Consider the following 26917-nt stretch of genomic DNA (forward strand, 5'->3'; position numbering starts at 1 on the left):
TCAATATTAAGATAAACTTTTTTTGTTTGTTTGTTTTTGCTTATCTCCTTTAGCAGAAAATAAGATTGTCCATAATCTATGACAAGTTTCTGTAATTGTCCTAAATTCCAGTTTCTTCTTAATAGGGACCCTCACCTGTACTGAAGTCAAATGATAGCATGGGATTCCTCATTATTAAATACAATGTCATTCCTCTCTGTTCACATGGTGCTTCATTTCCTACTTCCCCAAAGGACAAATAATCTTCTAAGGATGCTGTTATAAACAGGAAAGAATAGGGAAGGGAACAGGAAGACCTCGAGTGTGACACAGCAGCTGTACATTGTTCAACCCAATATTCTTTGCCTGTTGAGGTACATTATGAGGTACAAATGGAAATTATTTAACCTTGAATTTCAGTTCTGTGAGGAAAAGCCAGAGTTCCCTGCTGTGACAGCAGCACTACTCATTTTTCCAAGTTTTAGTATCATATAATTTATTATTAAGGCAGAAAAAACGTGGCTTTACCATGTACTTATTGTCATGCAGGGATCAAATGCTGCTCTGATTACGTACTTGCTCTGTACTAGTAGGTCTGTCCTGGAAGACAGACAACATTATTCTAAGAAGCTGTTGACATGATCCCTTGACCATGTTCCAAGTCTGCTGAGTACAGACAAAATGAATGTTCTTCACAAGGAATTCCAGCTCCTTTGGCTCACTGCACCCCTTCTGCTGCCAGTTTGTTTGTGGGCTTGTTTTGGTTGGTTGGATTTTCTTACTACTTACAAAACAACCCAAACAAAGCAGATACACATGTTCTCACTTTCTCAAAGTCTATCAAAGGCAATCTATTCCATTCTCAAGGAACTGCCCAGTATCCAATGAAGCTCCTGCAGCTTGTTGTGGGTGTTCTGCTTTATTTTTAAGTGTATCAGTCCTCTCCCAACAGATGCATTCTGCTAGTTGAACTTCTCAAATGGTTTCGTAGGAAAATCCAAATGGAGTCTGACACTTATTTCAGTGTTTACTGTACCCACAAGAGCAAGAGATGTTCTACACAACCACCAGCATGCAGTGAAAAATCTTACCAAAGCTATCTCTGCATGGAACAGCAAGAGAAGTTTACAGAAGCTGAGCCTCTCCCTGTGCAGGGCTGTTGGGCTGTCCTTGCATACACTGTCATAGAGGAAGCAAGTAAACTGAAATTAAAAAAAAATGTATGCAAGTATTAGAGTGAAGAAACTTCTCAAAGCAGTTTCTGCTTCAATTTTTAAGATAATTTCAAACCAACTCTGTCAAGTCAAGTTGCTCCTCTTGAGAGAAAATACTTAGATTACAACAAAAGATTAACTTCAGGTTCAAGGTGTGTGAGGGTAAAAACTAAGATTGCAGTTCAGTCAGAGCAAAGGTGAGTCTTGTCACGGTGAAAAGGTGTCTCTTGAGGAGGTGAGGCATAAAAGGAGGCCTGTTGCACTCCTCTTCACTGACCCACCTCAGAGCTGTGGAACAGCTCCCACTCAGTCCCAGCAGCTCCCCAGCGTGTCTGGATGAAAAGCTCAGCACCTGCACCCAGGAGGGCCAGGAGCAGGGGCCAGAGGTGAGCAGCAATTCAGTGCCCATCAAGTATTGCTATCAGAAAACCTGCTTTGTGCTGCCCCTGGGATGGAAGCAGAGAGCTCAATCCCACTGCTTGTATCTCAGCATAAAATTGAGATAAAGTCTGCACTTACTTCAGGAATTGTTTTGACATAGTTTTTCCAGTTTTACTGTTCCAGAATATTTCAAAAGCACTTCACAATGATATTATATCAAAAAAGCAAAAGTTCCCTAAAAGCTCAAAGCTCAAGTCAGCTACATTTTTGAAAAGCAGCAGAGATCCAGTGCTGAGCGTGGTTCTGCTAGGCACACTTTGCAGGAGAGCAACTTGGCTCTTTCCAAAGTCGAATTTGCAAAAGTTTTAGCAGCAAACTGGTCATAGTTTGAAGTGAGGAGTGTAAAAGCTGTAGAGCATTCTGAGGAGAGACTGTTTTGCTGTAATGGAAATCATGCTGTCTCTAATGAAAAGCATGCTGCACCTCCACAAGGCGCTTTTCCAAGATGCTCAAAGCAATCCTGTCTTGCAGGATCCCCAGGGAGCAGAGCAGGACCCAGGTCCTGGCTGCAGCAAGGGCTGTGTGGGGAGCTCTGAGCTGTGCAGCCCAGTTATCAACCCTGCTGCTCCTGGCTGCTGGACTGGCTGCTCTGGAGACTTGATGGGAAGTGTTTGGGTTTCAGCTGTGGCTCTGGAAAATGCCAGAACTTCCTTAATTTGCCTCTGCACTGGCAAATAGATGTTTCTGCAGCTGTCTGACCTGATCTGAGTGTCCTGCTGCCACCCTTGCCCTGTGTCTCACACCCTGCAATTTTGTTGGCTTAGACTGACATGGACCTGCAGCTTTTGGAAAAAAAAAAAAACTTATCATTTCCTTCTGTTTTTTAAAGCTTACTTATCAATGAGCACCAAGAAACCATTGTCTGAAACAAACTTTTCGAAACAGTGATGGCAATTTGAGCTTCAAATTATATATGTGTATATATATATAAAAGTTAGTTCAGATGTCTTCCTCAACTCCTTTTGTATCTTCAGTGACAAAGCTGATGAAATTGACTGTTTGCTTACAGTGATTTTATTTTTCCAATTTCTGAATTAATTTGCTTTTTTACAATACCTCGGCCCCTGGCATTTGTGAGGGGAGTGTGATATGATCCCCATGCCTCTGGCATGTGTTCCCTTCTGTTTGGGAGCAGTGCTGAGGTATCTCCCAGCAGGTGATTAAGGATTGGTGCCCTCTGCTGTTAATGATTTTCCAGCCTGGGTGACCCTCGGGCTTTATTTAGCATGAGGAATTGTCAAATTTATTTCTGGAGCATTGCTCATTTGTGGATGGTCATTCTCCTGGGGGAAAAAGTGGAGAAATTGGGCAGAGCTGGGAGGTGGTGCCATCCTGCCCTGACTCAGGGATGCCAGCAGTTCTCCAGCTGCATTTTGGCAGCCCCTGCTTCCCTCCATGCTCTGGCTCTAGGTTAAGCTTTCATTTAAAACGTTGAATAATGCACATTCAAGGAGTTTGTGAAGCAAGCAGCTGCAAGGCAAACAAGATTTTTTCCATATGGTGTCATATAGCCCAAATGTAAATGTACAACAATAGCAACAAAACCATTGGTATTGCTCAATTCAAGTGTTTTTGAGAAAGCAGATGGATTACAACAGTCATTTCAAGGTTTTTCTGAAAGCATGGTGAATGCTTCTCGAAGTGTGAAAAATATTATGCTAAAGCAAACATTAGTAATAAAATTAGTAAAAATATAATTCACAAAATGTCAGGTATACTTCATCATGGGTAAAGATGTTGAAAGGCCTAAATGGGTGTGTAGTCCTGGTTTCTGCACATCAGCTTTTATAGTTTGGATATCTTTTCACCATTTCCTAGGTGCCTTTTGAGATTTAATTGCAAAACTGAATATGTTAACAGATGGTTAAATTGTCTAATGGGAACATTATTCATTCTCTGAACTGAAGAACAGAGGTTGTAGGAGTGAGTTCTATTTTGTGACTAAGACCTCAATTCAAGGTGCAGACAACTTTTTGTACTTCAAATATTAACCAGTTTGGGGTTTGTCCCTTTAAACTCCCTGGGTTCAGGTGCTCATATGGGAAGTTATTCCTTTCCTGCTTGTATGCAAATTAAAAAGCTCTTGTCCTTGAGTGGAGTTTTATTGTGACTTTTGCAGGTGCTGAAGTCGAGGTAAGTTTTAGAAAACAGCAGTATAAACTCAGTTAAAAAAATAAACAAACAAAAAAACCAAACAAAAACACACAAAAACCCAAAACAAAATAAAGCCTATAAAACATGAAAGTTGAGAGAAGGCCAAGTTTCTGGTTATTGCCCCTAGAAAATGAGCTTTGTGGGAGCAGTGAGAGCTGCTCCCTGAGCTTGCAGCCTGGCTGCAGAAATGGGTGTTCCAGCACACCACGGCTTGCCTGGGCAGTGCAGTGAAAATTGCAGTTAAGTTTAGAAGTTTCCCAGCTGATCATTGTTCACTCTGCATGTGGTGATCTGGGAGTTCCTGCTGATTTGATTTTTGTGGTGAGAGTGAGATTCCTGAGCATAACAATTAACAACATGGCAAAGTAACACTTAAATATAATCAATCCATGTAAATACACCTCAGTGTACAACTCAAGGGCAGCTTAAGTGGTTTGGAAGTTTTTATTAAAACACAAGTTAGAAAAAGGTATAAAAAAGTAGACTTGCTGTGAGTTTTGTATTAAAAGTTGATGCAATCACCTCAAGTAATTGAATTCTGTGAATGTGACATTGTTGCTGCTGTAGCCTGCATTTTTTGCATGAGGAAGCAGTGATTCCTGCATCAGGAAATGTAGTGATCCACAAATATCTTTCTACTGTTTTCATGTGCAAGATTTCAATTACTCTGAATATTAACTTGGCTGAGACCTTTGGAGATAAAGGAATTGTCTGGTGCAGGTGCATTAGTACATGCTATTATTTTTGTGTGCTTTACTGTCATATCTGTCTGTACTTATGAAAGTAGCCAGATACACAGAGTAAACTAAGACTGGGAAGAGTGAATAGAAAATGATATTAAGTGTTGATGGACTGGAAAGGCTGTGTTTGAAAGGGAGAAGCTTTTTTAAATCTTCTAAGTACAGAACTAAGTCAGTCAGTAGGAAACAGTTCTTTGGTATAGCTGCTGAAGAAATTCTGTGGTTTGTGTTGATATTATAGCTAGGAGAGAGAGATGATCTAGAGCTGTCTTAAATTGTATATGTATTAATAGGTATAAATGTTAATTTGCTATCCCTTATCTGCAAATGTTTCCTCAGATTTTTGTGAAGCCTTTTCCCTTGGGCTGCTCCTGCAAACAGGGCCTCAGTGTCTTTAACAAGCTAGGAAGGTATAGATTTTTCTGTCTTGTGTTGCTCTGGCTGTCTCATAGATGGCAGAAAGAATAATGCTAGAGGACTACAGAATCTACAATATCTTAAATTTCCTTCTAGGGAGGTAAACTACTTTTGGGTTATGTTCAGAAATCAGCCTGGAAGTGCAATTTCTTTGTTAGTACAAGAGATTATCAAAATTGTGTGAGGATCTGTGGGTACAGAACTGCCTTGACTTTGCCTCCAGCTACTTGCAGTGTCTCTCCTACCTGTTAAATGTGCTGCTTATCTGGAGTGGCTGCTGGCAGCAGTGGAGCTTGTGCACCAGAAGGATATCTGGGAAGAGTGCTTGCAGGTCTGAAAAAATGCAGTGTGCTATCTTGTTTTAGTATTCTGTACTTTGCCCAGAGGAGTTTGAGTGACAAATGCAATATAAGTGTAGAGATGGGGTAGATGATCCTGTTCCAGCTTCTGGCAGAGATTGACAGTACTTAAATGAGAAGGGGAAAAAAAGTTCTCATACAAGTAACTCCTAAAATACATATGGAGTTTCAGAACTTCTTGTTTGCCTGGCTGTCTCTTTATTAAAAACAGGGTTAGGCTTTACTTCATTTTTCTCTGTAATCTCAATTAAAAGGTTTATTTACCAGAGTGGTAAGTGGACATCTTGGTTTTGCTTTCAGAATGATAAATTCCGTACTAAGTCCAGGTGAGGAGAATACAGGAGAGGTGTAAGGAAGGGCCTTGAGATGTGGCAGTTTGGAAGATGAAAGGTTTTTTTTGCAGATGTCTGTGCTGGATTAGGCTCAGGTGGAGCTGGCTCAGAACAGCCCATCCGGTGCTGTGTCCTAGATTTGTGACCAAAACAGCACTGACAGAAAGAACCCCGGTGCTTCAGCTTTTGCTGAACAGCCCTTCCCAGTCTCCAGGATTTCTGCTTCTTGTGAGCTCCCTCCTGGAGAAGGGTGGGTGGTCTGGAGGTGGGGACAGAGCCGGGACAGCTCATCCACAGTGACCAAAGACATTCCAAAACGCATCACGTCATGCTGGGCAGTAAAGGCAGGGCTGCAGGGTGGGGAGGGGCAGTTTCCCCCAAATCATCAGGAGCTCAGAAGCTGATGCCAAGTGATGGCTTTTTTGTTTCTTTATTTTCTTTATTCCCATCACTTATTACATTGTTTTTATATCTCAACCATCAAGATTTTCTTGCTTTTGTACTTCTGATTGGCTACATGATCCTGCTGGGAGGGAACGAGCAAGGGGCTGTGTGGGGACTGACCTGTGAGCTGGGGTCAGTCCTCTCCACTGTCCCACGGACTTCTGAATGCTTCTCAGATTCTGCCCCCCTATGAGTTCTACCTGAACCCCTATTCACGACTGCTTTGTGTCAGTTGGGCAAAGTTCATGAACCAAATGCTTCCTCGATAATGACTGTTGATATTGGTGCAACATGGGTGGCTTTTTTTTGGCCATGAATAAAAATGTAACGTTGGTGATTGTTGGCAGCAGGATTTTCCTGCTTGGGAAGAAGTGACGGGGCAAAGGGAGGGAGGGAGGGAGGGTGGTTTGTGCATCATCAGTTCAGTGACTTCAGCCAGTTCCTGTGCTGGCTGCCTGACTCAGTGGCCAGGAGCACTTGGCAGGAGGCTGCAGAAGTTGGGCACAGGAAGGTGCCCGGGCAGTGCTCAGCTCTGAGCTCAGAGCCCCGTGGCTCTGCTGATGCACTCCAGTCCAGGAGTGGGTGTTTGTTCTGGAAACCCTTTGGAGAGCCCTGCCTGCTCCTTCGTGCAGTGCTGGGGGTGCACAGCTCTGCAGGCTTCAGGTGCATCAATTCCATAGCCAGAGGAGAGGGTGCAATGGGATCCAGCTTGCTTTTTCACAGAAAAAATGGACATTCCATGTCCATTTGCCTGCAGATTCTTAGAACACTTAGTGAAATTTCAAATGCTTTTTAATGTTCAATTACATGAAATAGACTCCTTTATTCTGAAGCAGTAGGTAACGCTGTCTTTTTTTTCTTTGATTTGTGTGTGTTGTTTTTTGTTTTTTTTTTTTAATAGAATATTCAAATAAAAACTTTGGCAGATGATGTGGTAAGGTCTTTGTAGCATCTTAATTTGCAATGGTAACTCCACGCTGCATGCTATTTTACTCAATGTTGTGGACAAAATAACATTCTTACAAGGATATTAAGCATTAGATCTCAGAAAGTTGAATGACTATTCCTAAAGATCTTAATTTGTTGTTTCAGTTGAAGAAGATTAATTAGATTTCTGTTTGGAGAGATTTTTCTGAAGCATTTGAAATACTTTAGTAATACTGTGGCTATGTTGAAATTGTTACTCAACAGCTGAAGTGTTATTTCTCTTGACCTTCTCTTTACCAGTAAATGAACTGCAGTGGCTCTTCAAAGCTGGTTGCCACATGATTCAAGTGGAACCATTTTGGGTAATAAATGTCTACTGAATGCCAAGGACCACGTGTGTATTCTAACTTGATAAAGCTGAATACTTTGAAACTGGTTCCAAAGTATTTTTTCAGAAACTTGTATCAAAATTGATTCCATTAAAATTACAGCCTTGTATTACATATATAAAATAAAGCCAGACTGGTTCTTTAGTTAATGATTGTCTGCACATCTGAAATGAGGAAATGGTGCCTGGTAATCATATAGAAGATGCCTTTGTGTCTTTCCAGTGATCTCACCAGTGCAAACTCATTGAACAAATTTGTTGTTAATAAGTTATACTTGAAACAGATGACAGTGTAGTGAAATTGGATCTTAAATGACTTTTTGTGGCTGTTGAATGGTCAATATAAAACTGCATTTGGCTAAATTCGGATGCTGCCTTTCAGGCATTGTTGTACCCTTGGCCTTTTCACCAGGTTAATTTTAGTTTCCAAAGCTGCAATTTAAAGTCTTCTAATAAGGTAAAAAACGGATTAAAGTAATGCTCTTGTTTTGTAAAAGACATTATCAGTATCCTTGTAGGTATTGTGCTTCTGTCCACAAATATAAAAATATCTAAGGAACAAGAAAACCCCCATTCCACCTGTCCCTCAAAATAAAAAAAAGTTCAAAAGAAATTCAAAGGGAATGCAGCTTATCTAGGGACACTTTCCTTCAGAGATTTAAGGTAATCTCATAGGATCTCAAAAATTACAACAAAAACAATGAACAACAAAAATGAATAAAAAGAAACAAAACAACAGAAAATAATCTTTCTTCTCCATACTCCACAGCTCTTGCTCTAGTGTCTCCACTCTGGACTCACTAATCCAAAATGAATCAAAATTTCTGCAAGCAAAGTCTGTCTCCATCAGACATTTCACACCTCAGAGAGGTGGTTTTGTTGTAGCCAGTATAAATTTTGGTTTACATGTTTTGGGGGAGATGGCAGTGACTGCTCTGAGTGATCCTGGTAACCCTACATAAGCTGCTGTTAGATGAAAGCACATCTTCATAAGGCTGTTGAGTGCCTGAAACAAATACAGGAGTATTTGTGGATGCAAACAGTCCTTTGAGGAAAATTGCTATATGCATGATGTTCTCAAATTGAACAGATATATAAATACAGATATTAAATTTAAAAATTCAGACTTTATTCAGAAGAGAGTTCTGTGTTACACATACAACAAAAATGGCCTTATAAGGAGGGTGCTGGTTGTTTCCAATATTAACCCAGTAACTGAGCATGCTTCCAGCCCAGGAGTGGGGACTGGTGTCAGCCCTAACCCGGGAGCGCCCTGGCAGTGTCTGGCCGTGTGGTTAACCATGGGTGCCTGCTTCTCTGTAGCAACCCTTCACCTGCACTAATTCCAGGAGTTCCTCCTCAAAAACTCTTCAAGGAGTTATGAGCTATGCTTGGAGCATTAATTCCTCTACAAACTTTATTTTACTTCAGCAGGATTTTTGATAAGCCTGATGAACTTGTGAGTACCTCCTTCCCCACTCTGCCTTTTTCAGTTGTCCTCCAAAGACTTAGAGCTCTTCAGGTGAAGGAACATTGGACATTACCTTTGTGCTACCATATTTATTCACTATCAGGATAATTAGTAATGGGAGAAGATGAGCTGAAGATTTTGAAGTGCTAAGAGTTTAACCTAGCTGGTGCAATTTTGGATCAGCGAGAACTATTTAACTCCCTTCTGCATGTGACCTGTCATGAGTTTACCTTAGATGTTATTGTCTTTCTGTGCAAAGTAATCTCTGAATATTAGAGTATTTTTCCTTACAGTTCAGTTTAACTCTGCTGCTTGAATTAACTAAAAACATGTGCACTGCTGCCATGCGATTGGCTGCTTTTCTCTCCATTTCTGCTTATTTTTGAATGTCTTTGCAGCGTGACAGAATCACAAGCTTCAGAAAATCAGCTGTGAAGAAAGAGAAGCCTCTCATTCAGCATCCTATTGACTCTCAGCCTTCCATTAGTGAGATCCCACATGCCCAGGCACTTGTTGATGAGCGCTGCATGAACTTATCAGAGAAAGAAGTTATGGATCTCTTTGAAAAAATGATGGTAAGATGTGGCTATGGGGAGAACTGTCCTGTTCCACTGGGTAGCTCTGCTCTGTTCAGTGCAGCTGTGAATGTCCTTTGAAGGATTGGATAAGTGTTAATTAACTCTTGCTTGATTTGCTTGTTAAGGGATTCGTTTTTAACTTTTCCAAGTAATGGTAATTGAAGCAGACAATAGGTCTGTCTCACAGAGACTAGCAGTTCTCTGACAAGGCTGCTCACCAGTAATGATTGCAGCAACATTGACTGCTCTTAGGTGCCAGTCTGAAATTACTTTGACTTTTAATGGCAAGCCTAGTCATGACTAGTAATGACTGCATTGTATTTAATCAGTTATTAAGTTCAAAGAAGTGTCTTAATAGATTTAATCTAGCAGAGCATTTTGACTTTTAGACTTGTTTTAAATACATCTCTTGGAACAGTTTATCCTCTACCCCTTCCACAAGCTACTAATCCATGTAACAACAGCCTTCTGATTAGATAGTGCAGGAATGGTGTCCACTGTGATAAGATTTCACTAAAACCACAGGAACATCTCAAGAGTTGGCACTTATGCATCAACTTGAGGTTTAGAATTGTTGTGCTTGTCCTCTAGTTTTACTTCTTGAGCCAAATTTCACAAATGTTAACTACCCTTGATGCATTTTAAATTTTGGCTCAAAAACAATGAGCACTTGAGGTGACAGAATTAAATGAGGAAATTGGGTAGGGCAAAATCAAATACATGCAGATAAACTGGAAAAAGTCACTCCTGTTTGTTTGAAAATTAATCGTTTAACAAAAGTAGCTTAACAAAAGAACAAAGACTGCTAAAAATCCTGAGATTTTTTTTGTTCCTGATGTGGTGTGGTCTGGTTCTTTGCAGGAAGACATGAACCTGAACGAGGAACGTAAAGCTCCTTTACGAGACAAAGACTTGAGCACAAAACGTGAGATGGTTGTCCAGTACATTTCTGCAACTGCCAAATCCGTAAGTACTCGCCCGAGGAAGGAGCTTAGCTTGGAGTCTTATGCTTTTCAAGCTTGAAACTTGAATTTTTTTTGACTGGATTTATCTAAGAGGGGTAGGAAAAAATAAATGTGTACTTACCAACGCACTTCTGAATGCTTGCAGCTGCATCTGAACAGTTAGTTTGCATTTCCCTTGCTGGGCAATGTAAAAATTTGGCCCTTTCTTGGAAACCATAAGAAATTGCAAATCCAATGATGTAGAGTCATGGATGGAACCTGAGCATATTTCTGTGCAATTCACCTTAAGAATTTTCGGTACCCAAAGTTTCTTTGTGGTTTCAGTAGTGATGTATGTGCTAGACTCCTTTAGTGAAAGGATGGTCTTAAAACCAGTTCCAAATGACATTTTAAATAGAAAAAATGTTTTTACTTTTCATTGATATGATTATTCTTTGTAATTTAATTGATTGATTAACCCTTCATGCAGAATTTTTGAAGTCTGTCTTCTTTGGGGTGCAAGAAGTGTGAGGAAATTACTGGCTACCCCAACATTTTTGGGGTGGAGAAATACAATTTCAAGTAGTGAAAGCAGTTTATTTTCTGCAGTTGGACTGTTCACACTAACTAGTTATAAAATACACCAGCAATGCTTTGTGTGTGTTAAAAGTTTTGACTATGGCAAATATAGAACTAAGTAAAGATTGTGTTGGTGTCTGCCTAAGGAATCTTTAAGCATGAACTGCAAGCAGTGCAGTTGACTTGTCCCTTGTTAACCTTGAAAATCAGCTCTGCAGAGTTCAATTTCAAAAATTAAGATGACAATGACATGCAATTATTATGCAAATGCCTTGCCTGAAACATTATAAACTTCAGTGAGGAGAAGTTTGTGTTCTAATGGTGATGAAACGGTAATGAAAATGGTGATTTAAGTTCTGAGAGGAGTGATGTTCCTGCATGAGTTCATCTTAAACAAAATCCAGAGTCCTTTAGTGTGTGCTGGAAGGAATCCAGTGCTTTAAGCATGGTCCAACTAAATGCACAAATTACTGGAGGATTATTCAAGCTTATGCAGTGAATGTTATGAACTATGAACTAGACTGTCTTTGGGAACTGTTAATTATGCTTTGTGAGGTTTTTATCTTCACTTGATGATCAACATTAAATCTGGAATTTTTCTTAGTATGCAAAAATACTTCAGTGAAGCAGCAGAAAGTGGAAGTAGAAATGGAAACATTTGCATTTTTTCCCAAAAAGCAGTTGATCAATGGTGATGTCTCTGATGTACACTGCAATTGAAATGTAGCTGCCTCAAGCCCCAGAACTGTGCAGCTGAGGAAGGAAAGCATGGCTACCATTGCATGGCTCACTGCTGAAATTTTAATGCATTGCATTGCTCCCCATGTGTGCTGCAGCATGGGAAGCCTAACAGAACTGGGAAGACATTTGTCTAAATGTACTAATAATTTAAAACCAAGTCACCCTAAAAGGTCCTCGTGCATGAATGTGCACTTGGGGCTTAAGTCAGCACCAGTGTGGATGTTTTACACATTGCAAAGTGTTTTTCCTCTAGGAAAAACATATTAAAGTTTGTGTGCTTCAGTACGTCCTCCTTGCAATTGAATCACAGCATTTGAATGGAATCTTTCAGAAATACACATTATCTTTCTGTAGTGTTATCCTAATTTAACTTTTAAATAGCTAGCATCTTGATCGTTAAGAAAAAAAATTAAAATACAGAGGTTAAAATTAAAATGTTGATTGGGATCTTACAGTGGCGCCAATCCTCATTTTCACTTGTAATTTCATCATCTGTTCAGTGCAACTACTGTTCTGCTCAATGAATTCAAGCCCTAGTCAATCTTTACTGCATCATGAATTGCCAAACTTTCCTTTCTTCACTATTGTCTTCCATGAAAATGCTGGTTGCATTCAAAATGATCTGTCTTTAGATTTTCTACCTTTTTCTTTTGTCACGGATAATTATCTGTCTTCCTTTTTTCCATTGAAAATTGGACCTTCTGCTTAGAGCTCACAAAACACATTTAACAGTTGATGTGACTTTTCTTGCAGTTCATTTCATGTTTGTTTTAATTAGGCTTTTGAGCTCCCTCCCTTCATGTGAAAATATCACTCTCATTTCCTGATATTGTCTTAACCAAATTATTTTAAATTTGGTGCTTCATTTTCTCTGCCTGTGTGCTGTCTGCAGCATGTTGACCATGCTTTTCTGAAACACTTGTCTTCAGAGCTCTGAGAAATGAACTTTGGGTTTCACTGGGTGAAGAAAATTTTCCCTGGGTATGAGGACGTGTAGAAGCTGATGAGCTGGATGCTTTCATGGGAAGTGATTTTCTGTGCTTCTCGTTCCTTCTCTCACTTGAAGAGAAAGATCGTTGACCATGGAAATTATACCTGAGAACTGGTGGAGGATTGAAATTCCATTTCAGAACTGAACCCAGTGACATTTTGTGCTGTACTGAATAGTTGAACATGGGTGAGAGGACAAGATAGTAAATTAGGAGAAGAGATTGTCTGGTGATGGCAATCCCTTCTTGTGCTTCTAGAGGAAGCCTCTTCAGGAAGAGAAGTGTTGATTGTGAAAGATTTGCAGGGACTTTTGTTTCTGAGAGAGTTCCTAAAGGAAAAATGGAAAAGAGTAGAAAATGAAGCAGGTAGAGGCTGAGCAGAGACAGTCACATTGAGATCTCAGAACCAAAGCAGCTGGTGATCAGATAGAAGGGGTTATGCAAGGAACTGGCTGCTGTCAGCTTGCAGCAGGTGAGCTGAGCAGGAGAGGCTGGAGCAGATGTCCCTGCTCCTGGTGTTCCCCGGGCGTGGGCATTTGTGCAGGGTGACAGAACAGGGCACAGATGTGCTGCCTGCCTGCATTTTCCTCTGGGGAAAGTCACCTTTTTGTTCATGAATACAGAGAGATGCTGTTCCATGGTAAAGAGAAGATGGCATTCTGAAAATCACTGTTTAATTATCCATGTAATTAAAAGCATCCATACCGAGCAGTTGAATAAAAATGTCATGTGAGATTTTCTGAAATGCAAGTTGGAGTTATAACTGTAGGCTATGTTTTTGGTTACAAAAACTTAATTAAATTCAGTGGTGACATCATCTAAACAGATCAAAAGCTCCATAATAAAAGCAGTTGTTACACACAGAAAGAAGTCAGTATGCCATTAGTGTGTTCTCAGTGTCATATGTAAAGTATCTGACCTGATAATTTTAACAAATGGCATATTTAATCTTTCAAGATGTAGCTGTCAAGACAGGTATTTAGTTATTTGTAGGTAAATGTGTCAAATACTGAAGATTCAGCAGCAAAACATAAGAATTTGAAACAGTTGCTCCTGCTGTAGAGCTGCTGTTTCCCTGTCAGAGAAGCTCTAACCCCTAAACAGGTTGATAAAGTAATAAAAGAATGTATCTACTACTACTGATTAAACACTGTGTGTGTTTAAAAAATGTGTGTGCAACTACATCCTACTAAGTACTGTGCTGTGTTTATTTATGTATTATTGTTATCTTTTTTACACAATAACCTCTCTTGGCTGACCACTGCATGCAGATAGTCGGAAGTAAAGTTCCGGTGAGTACGAACACGAGAGTTTTGTTTTCTCTTCTGAACTCCTCTTTAAAGAGATCAGGCTGGAATATTTTGGACTTTTATCTGGGTTTTAAAAGTTCAGTGGGCACAACTGAATCCTTGTTTTATCAAAATAATTGTCAACCACCTCTTGTCATGTTTATCTTACCAGTATGAGATCATTGCTTACACTTTTGAGGGATTTCTTCAAGTTTTCAGGAGTCTATTTCCAAATTCAACCTCACTGAGCTCATCTCTTCATTGTGAGCAACAAATATAATTTAAGCTTGTCTTCTATTGAAGGCAGGCACTTGACATTTTCAATTGACAATATTTGGCTTACTTCATTCTGTTTAGATGTGGAATTTTTTATGTTCTAATTGTTATTATTCATAGCTTGTCTTGGAAATGCCAAGTTCAGCAGATCAATGTGAACAAAAGATTAATTTAGAGGATTCAGGAGGTCAATATGTTTAAGATGAGATCACTGAGAGCATAACTTTTCTCTTATTAAGGACTCATCTACATTTTATATTGTTTTGATTGAATTCAAATATTATAGACAAATATTTGGGATTTAATTTGTTGGAGTGAGTTCAGCAAGTTTATGTTTTCCTAGTAAATAGGTTTTTTTGGGGAATAATTACATATGGATTTTAAATAGCGATTGAAAGCAAAAATGTTCTTTTAAATTATGGATGGACTTTATTTTTTATTACAGCCAAAACAGGTTTTTCAGGTACAGCAAGGCTTTCTACTTAGGTCGTATTCAGTAATTAAATTCCATAGTAGAAATAATAGAGAACAATCTGTGACTTAAAACTGTCTAATCATCACCTCAGATGTGGTTAAGTTTTTCTCCTACACACACTATTCTTGTATGTTTTTCTCTTGGCTTTGTTTTATTCAGAGTGGCCTTTAAAGAGACTTTTATGTTCACCAGTACTTTTTAGTTTTATGCACACTATTGGTTCTTCCCCTAATTGAGGAAAATATCTTCATTGTGCTTATGTATTTAAAAGTATTTGATTTTTCAGGGTACAAATTATTAATTTTCCAGTTCAGTGTGTTAAAACCAGTTTTAAATAATCCCCGCTGCTGTGTAATTTCCTTTTGGTGTGAATTAGCCTGAACAGCTGCTTTGTGAAGAGGTTATTTTATAAAGCAAGCTGATATTCCCACAATGGGTAGGGGGGAAATTCTAAGATGTTTTCTTCCCCATGCCTTTGAGTTCAGGGTCTGATAGAAAGCAAGAACAGCTCTGCATTGACAGCATGTTTTTGTGCAAATAACTTGCTAAATACTAAAATAAGAAATGCTGTGCCTGGAGTATGGCTTCTGCATATTATTGCTTAACGAGCGCTTGCACCTCCGTGTGCTTCTTCCCAGATTCATCCTTTAGGAGCTGTTTCCTTGAGGATTTACAGATCCACTGTGATCAGGGAGGAGAGGGATTTTGGGATGTTCCTGGTAGTGCTGTTGGATTCTAGAGATGGCAGAGAAGAGATTTCCCTGTTTATGGGAACTCAGGAGCTTGAACTTCCTGGAATTTGCCATGGGATCCTCAGCACTGGTGGCACTGCTGTGTGGTGCAGGCTCTCGTTTGAGTTGGCATCAGTGAACCATTCTCTGCCTTAATTGTAACACTGAAGGTGACCAGTCATGAAGGAATTTCTAAGATTTTCATTCTTAAGCATTGGTTTTATCTCTGAACATTCTGATGTGGGGTCCAACCCTCTTCAGTTTCTTTCTTCTTCACTTTTGCTTCCATCTTTATTAGGTGTTCTCCTGTAAAACATTTTTCACTGAGACCTTACACCGCAAAGTAAATGAGAAATGTTTGTATTAAAATCTGATCCATATAAAGGCATAGAAATTCTTAGAAATAGTATTCCAATCAAATTCTCTTTGAATAGGGAAATAAAAGAAGTAGCACCTGGTTCAGCATTTGAGTTAACATGGCTAGAGGTGAGAGTGGATTGAGACTGAGACATTGATTGCAGGGAATAACAAAAAGTAATCCTGGTAAGATGAAAACTCTCTGAAAGATTTCAAGAATGGATTTTTATGAGCTGTCTTGAGCGACCGTCCATTTTGAAGAGGGAGGAAAATAAGGAAGAGGACTTGGTTCCTTATTGCTGTGCAGTTAAAGGTGCCTTTTCAAGGAACCAGTGAAGAAATGTGCCTGTCCTGCAAGCCATGGGAAGGAGCCTTAGCAGAGCATGCTGCCAGTTCTTCTGTTGATCTGTTTTTGTGGGAGTCATGGGTCTTCTGAAAATAAGGAACTGGGCAGAGCAGAGGTGCTTCACCAATGGCCTGGATAGCACAGAAAGAAGAGGCAGGAAGATCCCACCTTGGTTTAAATAGGAAGCAAAGAATAGCAAAGACTTGAGGTTGTCCCAGTGTGACCTGGAGCCTCCTGTGGAGCTTGCAGCAGACTGCAGTGGAAGGACAAACTCATCTCTTGGGAGAAGCCACTGTCTTGCATTCTAGAGTGCTGTTCAGGGTCTAGCTTAACAGGCAATGGCATTGACTGAAGCTGCCATTGTCTCATCCCTGTACATTTGGTGGCTCTCAGCAACATTTCTGTTCTCGTCTTTTGCCATTTGGGGAATGGCTGAAATGACAAAATTAGTGCCCAGTTAGATCTGTACTGTGTAGATGATGTGCATTAGTTACACATAAAATCTTTTCTGATTCCCATCCATCCAATGGGTAGGATAAAGCTGTTTCTTTTTCCTAGTTCTTTACCTTATGGTCCTTCAGAGTGATGATTTTTCTGAATTTTGATGATTTTTGATGTATTAATCTGATTTCCAATCAGCTCCTACTCCTATAAATATAACCTCACCCATTTATTCCTTTTTCTTCCAGTGGAAGAGCATCTCTTTGTTTAGGCTGTCGATGGTGACTGATTCTAGTCCCTTTATATCCTTCTTACTCATCTTTGCCTTGCTCCTTTGATGTGATGCCCAGCTGAAGGTGCTTTGCATGTCAGCAAGGAACATCTTCAGAACTGACACAGTGCAGAGAACCCTGTTGTCTCACTGCTGTCACAGTCTGTCCTGGTTTTGTTCTGAATCTGAAAGTATATTGTGAACTCAGTTCTGGTTTGTGCCTTCAATCTGGCAAGGTCAGAGTCATTAACTTAAATTTAGCCAAGTCATTTTGTCACCAGCCATACTTAGTGTATTTTTGGAAAATGACTGGTAAGAATTTGAAGAGAGCAAACCAGAAGCTTCATAAGAGATGGAGCTTAGTGAAAAAGAGACAATTGGAATATCTGTGGTGGAAGTGATACAATTAAAACCAAATGGATATAAATCCTCTTCTAGGGCAGGCACTTGATACTGCCTCTACACCCTGACATCTTTATCAGGTTCTCTTCAACAAACCCTTCAGAGCTAAGGAGCTTTAGGAGCTGCAAATGAATCAAAGCCACTCTTCTGAGATAAGCCTGCTGCAACTTGTCAGAGCAGTACAAAAGATTAGTTGCACCTTTTGGAAAAATGTTTTGTCTTGTTCAAGAGTTTGGATACTCTAGCTCTAAAAGCTCATATTCAGGTATTTAATAGTGAAATACTGTGTAAGTAGTTATTCTTCTGTAGTCGCACTTCAGCAGGAGGGAGCTCTTTGTCAAATCTCCTGTATGATTTTTTTTTTGCAGCAAACAAGATCCTCTAGAGATCTCTATTAGGGGTCAAACATGAGCTGTGGTACAACAAAAAATCAGCTCAGGAAGTTGCATGAACTGGGTTTTTTGTATGTCTCTATGATTATTTCCAATACAGTGTTGTGAAGATGTACAATACACTCATTAAATATGTTAATACAGCTGAATGATGGAATTAAATTTTAATATTTAATTTGTAGTACATGGATTTTTACTCAAAGAAGTGAAAAAGATTCCAGCAAAAATAGTTATTTATCCTTGTAATTTAAAAGCAAAAATATTAAACACTGAAGACAAATCAAAATCAAGTCAGCTGTCTTGAATGTACTATGATTTGGAAATTCATATGGAAATACTAGTCTTCTGTTTTATCATCTAAACGCTGTTAATCACTAGAACACTGAGCAGCATTCTGCCTTCTGTGCTAGGGGGGACTAAAAAACAGCAAGCACGAATGTACCCTGTCCTCACAAGAATATATCCACGAACTGCGCTCTGGAATTTCAGATGAAAAACTTCTTAATTGCCTGGAGTCCTTGAGAGTGTCTCTCACCAGCAACCCAGTCAGGTAAGCAGAGCAATTTCTGCAGTGGTTTTCATCATGCTGTTTTTGCTAAGCAGGAGAGTTGTGGGCTTTGGGGTTTTTTTTGAAACCAGAGTAATTATGCTAATGCTTGTTGACAGGAGAGCAGTGCTCTTAGCACCCTGGATCAGGATAAGTGAAATGTTTGTAGCTGTCTGCAGTATCTCCTCACCTTTCACTGTGGCTTTCAGCAATTTGTACTTGTTGGAACTGTTTGCCTTTGTGGCTGGTCAGATCTTTTGAGAAGTGAGACCAAAAGTGGAGCCTGTGAAGGGATGCACAAGCAGTAACAGAGAAACAGCTTTGCAAGTTCTGCATTTGATTGAGAAATAATTAAAAGTATTTTTCTTCGGGTTTTTTTCCAGCTGGGTTAACAATTTTGGACATGAAGGTCTTGGGCTTCTGTTGGATGCATTGGAAAAGCTTCTGGACAAGAAACAGTAAGGACTGGATCATTTGAAGGGAGGGATGGGGAGGTTGTGAAGATTTTCCTTATGTGATTTTCCTCTTTTCTTTCAAGGCAAGAAAGTATTGATAAGAAGAATCAACATAAACTTATCCAGTGCCTCAAAGCATTTATGAACAATAAAGTAAGTATTATTTTAAATTCACAGACTACTGTCATGTTTGGGTTTGAGTTCAACATGTATATAGCATGGTAAATGTTGGAGAGGGAAGGAAAGCTCGTATATCCAGTGTTTAACTCTTTGGAAATGCAGGTCTTAAACTAAGTGTAACTTCTGTTGAGAGTCTCCTTTCTGCATTTTTTCTTAGTTTTGTTAAATATTACTGATTTTTGGAAGTAAAATATTTGATAAAGAGAGGATGATAGTATAAATTTAAGGTGAATTTGGATATTAATTACTTGGAAATTGAAAAAAAAATAGCTTTCCAAATTCAGATTTCAATACAGGATTGTTAATATAATGTACTTTTCACCTGATTTAAATTGAGTAATATTTGATATCTTTTTAGCTGCAGTTCTTAAGTTAGTAGGTCATGGGTAATGGGTTAGGTTAAGTTGGATCTGATTTGTTTCTAACAGTTTTCTCAGGTTTACAGAGTATGAGTACCTTCTAAAAGCTGATATGTGAGACTTTGCTTTATTCATAGCAAAATCTGAAGTCTTATATTTACGTATCCTCCTCAGCAAGTAAAACTGCATACAAGTTCCTTGTGATTAACTTCTGCACATTTAGTAAAATCTCGCAGAAGAGCTTGTCCAATGAAGTGGAAGAAAAGCAGATTTTTCATACTTCTGAGGTGTTCCAGATATAGACAGAAAATAAAACCTGGCTTGTCTTTTGGTGGGTACTGATTTTCCAAGGTCCTGGTGTCCTGCTGAGGAGCTGAATCTCTGTCTGTCAGGAGGAAGCCTCCAGTGCAAGACTGGGGCCCCTGACCTGCGTCCCCAAGCAGTGATGGCCTGGGGTTTTGGTGGGCTTTTGGTGGGGTTTTGGTGGGGTTTTGGTGGAGTGCTGCCAAACCCCTCTGGGAGGGAGGGGTTGGGAGAATCCCTCAGGATCCTACATTGGTGATGAGTTCCCAAGGCAAGCACAGCCTTTTCACCACGAGCTTTTTGTTTCTCCCAGTATGGTTTGCAAAGGATTCTAGGAGATGAAAGGAGCCTCTTGCTGTTGTCAAGAGCAATTGATCCAAAGCAACCACACATGATGACTGAGACAGTGAAAATCCTTTCTGCTCTCTGCATTGTTGGAGAGGAAAACATGTGAGTGAGATATTGAAGCTTTTATTTGTGCTTGTGAGTTGTTAATTTGGACACAGGTGAGAAAAGTTGTCAGTGAAACAAATGTAGCCTGTTAAGTCTTTAATAATGTGGTTTAAAATTAAAGATGCTTCACCTGTTGTGTTACCTTAATTCAGTATTAAATCAGAGAAAAGCAAATGAGCAGAGACCTGCACACTGTGGAAGGTGTGAAAGGACAAATCACCTCTCTACCACAGGAACAGGAGTTTACATTTACAGCTGGGCTTTGGAACAGTTCCACTCAATTATTTAGCACTTGCCCATGAGATTTTTAAAACAAAGATGATCACTTGGCATATGTTTCCTGTAAATTCACCACTGTGTTTATGTTGTGAAGGTTAGAATGGGCAAACTTAATGTCTTCTCTGCAATAAGTAGATTAAAACATTCTGATATCTGAAAGGACAATTTATTAGAATTTCCAGATGTTGAACATGCCAACTGTTATCAAGTGCACAGTCTTGCAAAAGGAAGGGTTTTTAGCCCTCATTGGTTGTTTCATTGCTGAAATAATAATATAGAGATTTAGTCACCCCTTCTTTCTTATTTCAGCATTAATCTTGTAGACATTTATAACACTTGGTTCTTGGATTGTTTTCAACTCTCTGTAGATAAATGCATTTAAACTCTGTCAGTGCACTAAGCCTTGAGTATGTTTAAAATGAGCAAGTTGGCTGTGCTCTGCTCTCTTGACACTTTGTCTTTCTCTTAGCCTGGACAAGCTTTTAGGTGCTATAACCACAGCTGCTGAGAGGCACAGCAGGGAGGAGCGTTTCTCCCAGATTGTGGAAGGCCTGGAGAACCACGAGTTCATCCAGCTGCAGGTGAGTTTGTCTTTGTGTGCTTCAGCTGAAGGGCTGAGCACTGTGTATGGCTTGGTGATCTTTAATTCACACACATCTTTTAGTGCTATTAATCAGTAAAACAGGAGAAATAAATACCAGTGGCCTCCTGGTACTAGATTTTCTACTTGCTAGTGGTGGGAGGCCAAGGAACTCACTTCCTGTCCTAAAAATAGGATTAAGAAATCTCCTAGTAAAGAGAGCAGTTAGTGATATTTCTTTCCTTGGATGCCAGGTGTAATGTTCAGGTAATACATCTGGTCCTAGTGCTGGTACTTCAGGCAGCAGTACCTGTGGCCTCTTGAATATTCAGATATATGCTAATTATGGCAGGTGTAGCATGGGGTGTTCCCATTTTTGGCAGGGCTCCTTTTGGGATGAGTGAAGTGCAGCAGGATATTACTGGTACTTTTGTCACACTGTGTGTGTGTTCAACGTGTGCCTCTCACCAGCCACTAGTGCCTCTCTGAGGGTAACCTAGTGATCTTTCAAAATTGTTTTTATAAAATAATAAAATAATCTGTGCCAGTGGTTTTTACTGTCATGACTTAGATCATGTTCATTGCTGCTTATGTGTCCTTGGATAGAGGTTTTTATGCTCTGTGGGCACCAGGTTGGTGTTAAGATGTAAGCTTTTTTTAGTTGGGATTGGTTGGGTTTTTTTGGTACTGCCATTTTTGCATAGAGGCCAAATGGCTGAATATCCTAATAAAGGATGACTTTGACTTATGACCTTCTCATTATACAGTGGTCATGCACATTTTGTACTGAAATGTATTTTTCATCTACCTTGGCTGAAAGACATGGAAAAATACAGGCAGGGCAGGTATCCTTGGGATGCCTTTTTCCAGTCTTGGCTCAAGTACACATCAGCTGTAGCTGCCTTAATGCTGTGTTTACCATCAGCACCTCTGGTTTCGGGGCTCATGAGCTAATGATGGCCAATAAGTTTCTATAAACAACATTCTAATCTTAATTGTGCTATCACTGAAGAATTCATTCTGGAGTTGTCTCCCACTCCATGACCTTGTTGATTTAAGGCAAACAACAGCCACCACCCCCCACTCCTGCCAGCCTCCCCCTCCCAGAGCTCACTGGTACCTCAGCAAAGGCACAATTGCAAGACTCATTACCTTGGTTCTGACAAAATCCTTCTTTGCTGGGAATGTATTAGCACAAGCCATTAAGGCAGAGTCTCTCTGGCAGAAGCAATCAGAGCAGATGGCACCTCTTCTCTCTATTAATTTCAGATTGGACATGTGCTTTGGCTTGTTAAGTCATGTCATAGTAGTAAAATAACAAGAATCATTCAAGCAAGCATGATGATACTGCATTATCTGAAGATGCAGCTCTATCAAGAGAGTGCCTTTGAAAGGGTGTTTTAATAGAAATTTGAGACTCCATAAGGTGTTCTATTAAAACTAAATAGTGAATGTAATTAAAACAGGAAGGTGCTTTTTATCTGATTTTTTTTTCTTCTGCAGATATTGATTTTTTTTCCCTACTCTAAAGCTACTTCTATTTGCAGTTAACATCTTTTACCAAACTTGGTATTTCCCTTGAGTCCCATTTTAGTCTTTTAAAGTGGATCAGCACTTTTGGCATTGTGCTGTTGTCTACCTGTTTTCAAATAAATCAATTAAAGTGCACAGCTGTTCAATTAAAGCATTAGCCACTATCCTGAGACCAGGCATTTTGCACAAGTGCTCTGCAGGAATGGAAAAAACACCTGGTGATGTGACTAATTTGGGTATGGATGTTTATTGGGTGGTTCTGCTGTGGGGTTTTTTAAGTTTTTAGTTTTTGTAGAAACAGTTTTCAAACTGGTGAATGCTGAGGAGAAAGAGGAGGAGGTACAATGGGCAACTTTAGTTTGGGAATAACTAGTGCCTGATTTTAGGGTGGGCAGGCCCTCAGGGTGCCCAGAGAAGCTGTGGCTGCCCCTGGGTCCCTGCCAGGCTGGGATCACCCTGGGACAGTGGAAGGTGTCCCTGCCATGGCAGGGCTGGCACTGGATGGGCTTTGAGGACCTTCCAGCTCAAACCAGTCCATGCTATTATCCTGTGATCATCATTCATATGGTTCTCTTTTCATACAGTGGAAGCATCCTGATATGGAAACAGAGCAGTATTTGATGTTGCTAAAATAAACCCAAGTGTTGCATGTGTGCTGCATAATAAATCATTTCCATCTCTTTGGTTTTACAGTTAACTGAAACAGTGACTGAAGCATTGATTTCCATTCTGTGTTTGATTACAGGTAGCATGTATGCAGCTCATCAACGCCCTTGTTACATCTCCTGATGATCTTGATTTCAGGATACACTTGAGAAATGAGTTTTTGCGTTGTGGCCTGAAGAAAATATTGCCTGTAAGTCATTTGTGTCCAGGAGCTGATCACTGTGCACTGTGAATGTTGAATATAGCCAAACTGTTTAAGCAGGACAGCAGATGGGAAGGATTGGGGGTGCAGAAGGGTCAGATTATCAATCCAAATCTGCTTTCAGCCTGCAGAGAAAATTCAGGTTTTCATGAGCTGTATAAACCAGAATAGTAGTTGAAACAAGTCAATATATTAGAAATTAGATGAGGGTAGCCAAATTCTGCATAATGAGCTCAAAGCACATGCAGTGAATGTGAATCTGGCTGTGGAACCAATCTTGGATTAACTTTCTTTGTATATGCTGTTCCTGTTGTTTTCTGTGAAATCTGTTTTTCTTTAATCTGCCTGATGAGAATGCACTGGGACATTTTAAGGAAAAATCAAATCAGAAATTCATTCTGAGACTGCATGTCTGTCTCCATACAGCTGCACAGACCCGAATATTTCTGACTTGGGGAGAGATTTGTAGCTCTTAGCCAAGAAACCATTCTGATGCTTACATCAAAAATAGGTGTATTTAAGATACTCATCCCTTTCTTACAAAAGATGAGATTATATTTGTCTGAAGCATAATTTATTCTGCTATGACTTTTAAGATGTGAAGTTTTCAAATTGTCAATTTGTCAGAAACAAAAACTTCAATTTTTGGCTCATTCAGCCTTGAGACACTTTCTGATGTGTGATGTTACTTTTTCTTAGGGATATTTTTAGGGTTTATATCATGTAGATATATTAATATGATCTACCGGCTTTATTTGTTGTGGATCATCTGAAAGCCTCAAGAACTCAAGTTTTTTTGTTTTTTTTTTTTTTTAATCTACTGAAAAGTATTTTCTAAAATCAATAAATGCTTAAACACTTTAGGAATTGGGGATGGATTAGGTAGCAAAGAAACTGAATTGCAACAAATCATGATATGATAGAAAACTTGGCAGAATGTACCAACATCTGCCATCCAGATCTGCGTGTAAAAGCAATTAATATTTGGTGATAACAGTCTATTTTAAGAATGTTGAACAGCTAATGTGCTGAAGGAGGGGGATCCAGAGCTGCCTGCTCTGCTTTTGAAGCGCTGGAGTTGGCACAAGCTGCTCCTGTGCTGGGGAGCACCCATGGCTGCACCCAGCCATGACAAATCCAGCTTCCATTTCCATCATGGAGTGCATTCCCATCAGTGGATGGGAAGGAACTTTTTTCATGTGCTTTGCCTGGTAGGAAGCTCAACTTGGTTCTTCTGGGAATTAGGACAAGTCCTTGTATTTCTTAAAAGAAAAGCACATTTTCCTCTGCTCCAAATGCTAACTTGTGTGGGGTTTTTTCCTTCCCTGTGTTTTTCCTTGTACTATGGATGCTTTAATGCCATGGTCTAGGTAAACTGAGGAACAGAAATTGTAAGCAAGTCTTCTTTACACTTCTTTAAGCTTCTGAAGTTCATGTCAATTAATGTTTTGAACTATACCTATTGTGGTTTTTTTTTTAATGGAACTCTGACATTAAAAAGCAGGAACTGCTATGTCCCACTAAGAGAAATGGATTCAGCTGGAAATTTTGTTTGTTCTGTAACCCGTACCTGCTCTGTTTAATATTTTGCCTTAGTTTTTCTCAGTTGAATCATTATAATAAAGTCCAAGCAGTGGGTTAAAACTTGTTGCTGTTCTAAAGGTGAATTTCTTATATTTCGTCATGATGCAGTCCTTCAAGGGGGGGATTTTTTGCTTTAAAAAAGGAAAAATTAAGATATACTCTACCTTGAAAAACAGGCCTTGAAAGATAAGGAAAATGACGAGCTTGATATTCAGCTGAGGGTGTTTGATGAGAACAAAGATGAAGACCACTTTGAACTGTCACATCGTCTCAATGATATCAAAGCTGAAATGGAATATCCTTTAAGGAAATGCTGTTATAACTTGTGTTGCTTCAGAACTTTATTAAATGGAAATTACAGTGCTCTATGTGCAGGTTATTTGTCTCAGCTGTGTGTCTTACCAGGGGCTTTGTCGAGCAGATTTCTCTCCAGTTGCTTTTTTTTGTTGGAAAATATTTGGATAATTAGTGCTTAAATTTGCATGTCAAATGTAAGTCATTGGGAACTGAATTAATTCTTCATAAATAACATTTATTAAGCTAAACTCTGTCTCATAATACATGAAGAGATAAAATTATACCCGTGGAAGATCATAAGTTTGAAGAAAAATGAGTTTTGATAATAAAAGGAACAAAATTTCTTGTAGGTTCTGAAGCACTACAGATGTGTGCCTTTTCTAGCTGTGAAGGAGCAGGAAATTCCAGGTTACCTAAGTTCAGAATAGCTGCTTGCAGGTTTTAGGAGGAAGCAGAGGGAGGCAGAGGCAATCAGTGGGAGGACTGTAAAATGCCCTGGAATGTTGTTGTTTTGTAGAACAGGTAATTACAAGTAAGGGTCATCTCTAGGAAATGAAAAAGATTGAGCAGTGTGTGTTTGTAAACAGCCTGGCTGAGCTCAGAGTGGAAACAGCTTTGTGTGAAATATTTTTACAGGATTCTAAAGCATGAAGTCTATAGTATGATTGTTCTGATTGATAATGAAACATGCCCTAATTGATAAACAGGGCACAGAAATTCCGTGCACTATTTTAGTGGAAAAATAATATTTACTGCTAGCAATAGGAGCTCAAAGTGTGGAGAGGTTTTACTTGAACAATATGGGAGATGTCTGGGGAGCTGTGTTTGGGTGGGGTGGCTGTTCTGTGCTGAATTGGGGTTTTTTGGGCTTCTGAGTTTAAGCTTGTGGGTTTTTAAGTACTGTTATTTTCTTAACAATGCTTGCACTGATGTGAGCGAAGTATTTCATCTGCTGTACAATATGGTGAAAGATACTTCTTCTGAAAATTACTTCTTGTCAATTCTCCAACATTTCCTCCTGATCAGGAACGATTACTATGTCCGGTGAGTGCCAGCTGCCAGGCTGGATTTTTTGGGGGAAGTAGGGGCTAGAATAGAAATTAACACCTTGGTAAGCTGAGTAGCTCATGCCTAAAAAATCACTCTGAGACTGATGTTTTATTTATCTTTCACTCCATGTTAGTGCTAAAAAGATCTTGGTAAATGTAATCATGTTTATTTCAAAGACCTGAAGCTTGGTCTAACACCCTGATCCCAAAACCCTCTTAACTCATTGGGCACTTTTTCTTTATTCAATTTGATACCTTCATTGCTTCAGAGAACATGGAAGTTGTACAACTGATAATTGAAAATACTCCCACATGCCTTGGATCTGCTCTTTCCAGTGTAAACTTCTCTTGTGTGCAGCATGGTGTCATAGCAAGGTTGAGGCATCATATCCAAAATATTTACAAATAAGAGTTTGAACTTGATACTTCTTCTGGCAGTTGTGGAATTCAGATAGTAGGGGTTAGTTGTCCCCCCTCCCTGACTGCATAAAGGCTCGTTCATGTTCTTAATGCCTTGTAAATGTTTCCTGTTTTAGACCTCAGTATTACAAGATCATAGAAGAATGTGTGTCACAGATAGTGCTGCACTGCAGTGGCATGGACCCAGATTTTAAATGCAGAGGAAGGATGGACATCAATTTTACACATCTTGTTGGTTTGTACTGTTTAAGCAGTTTTACCTTGTTTTTCTTTGTGTTCTTCTGTGTAGCCTTACACTGACTGAGAATTTTGTCAGTGTTCTGGAAATATGCA

The 26917-nt window shown here is 39.5% G+C and overlaps 1 protein-coding gene across 1 annotated transcript in view; it reads left to right on the top strand.

Annotated features, from left to right (window-relative positions):
* DIAPH2 (diaphanous related formin 2) overlaps positions 1–26917 on the top strand; it is a 174623-nt gene that overhangs the window by 9302 nt on the left and 138404 nt on the right. The window contains exons 2-14 of the mRNA XM_053989875.1: positions 6982–7014; positions 9265–9441; positions 10306–10410; positions 13969–13989; positions 18088–18227; positions 18608–18682; positions 18763–18832; positions 19835–19971; positions 20723–20834; positions 23112–23222; positions 24995–25113; positions 26043–26159; positions 26701–26819. Coding sequence (XP_053845850.1) covers positions 6982–7014; positions 9265–9441; positions 10306–10410; positions 13969–13989; positions 18088–18227; positions 18608–18682; positions 18763–18832; positions 19835–19971; positions 20723–20834; positions 23112–23222; positions 24995–25113; positions 26043–26159; positions 26701–26819 — 1336 coding nt within the window. The remainder of the gene's footprint in view (positions 1–6981; positions 7015–9264; positions 9442–10305; positions 10411–13968; positions 13990–18087; positions 18228–18607; positions 18683–18762; positions 18833–19834; positions 19972–20722; positions 20835–23111; positions 23223–24994; positions 25114–26042; positions 26160–26700; positions 26820–26917) is intronic.

The sequence above is a fragment of the Vidua macroura genome, chromosome 14 (assembly GCF_024509145.1).
Source record: "Vidua macroura isolate BioBank_ID:100142 chromosome 14, ASM2450914v1, whole genome shotgun sequence".
NCBI classification, from domain to species: domain Eukaryota; kingdom Metazoa; phylum Chordata; class Aves; order Passeriformes; family Viduidae; genus Vidua; species Vidua macroura.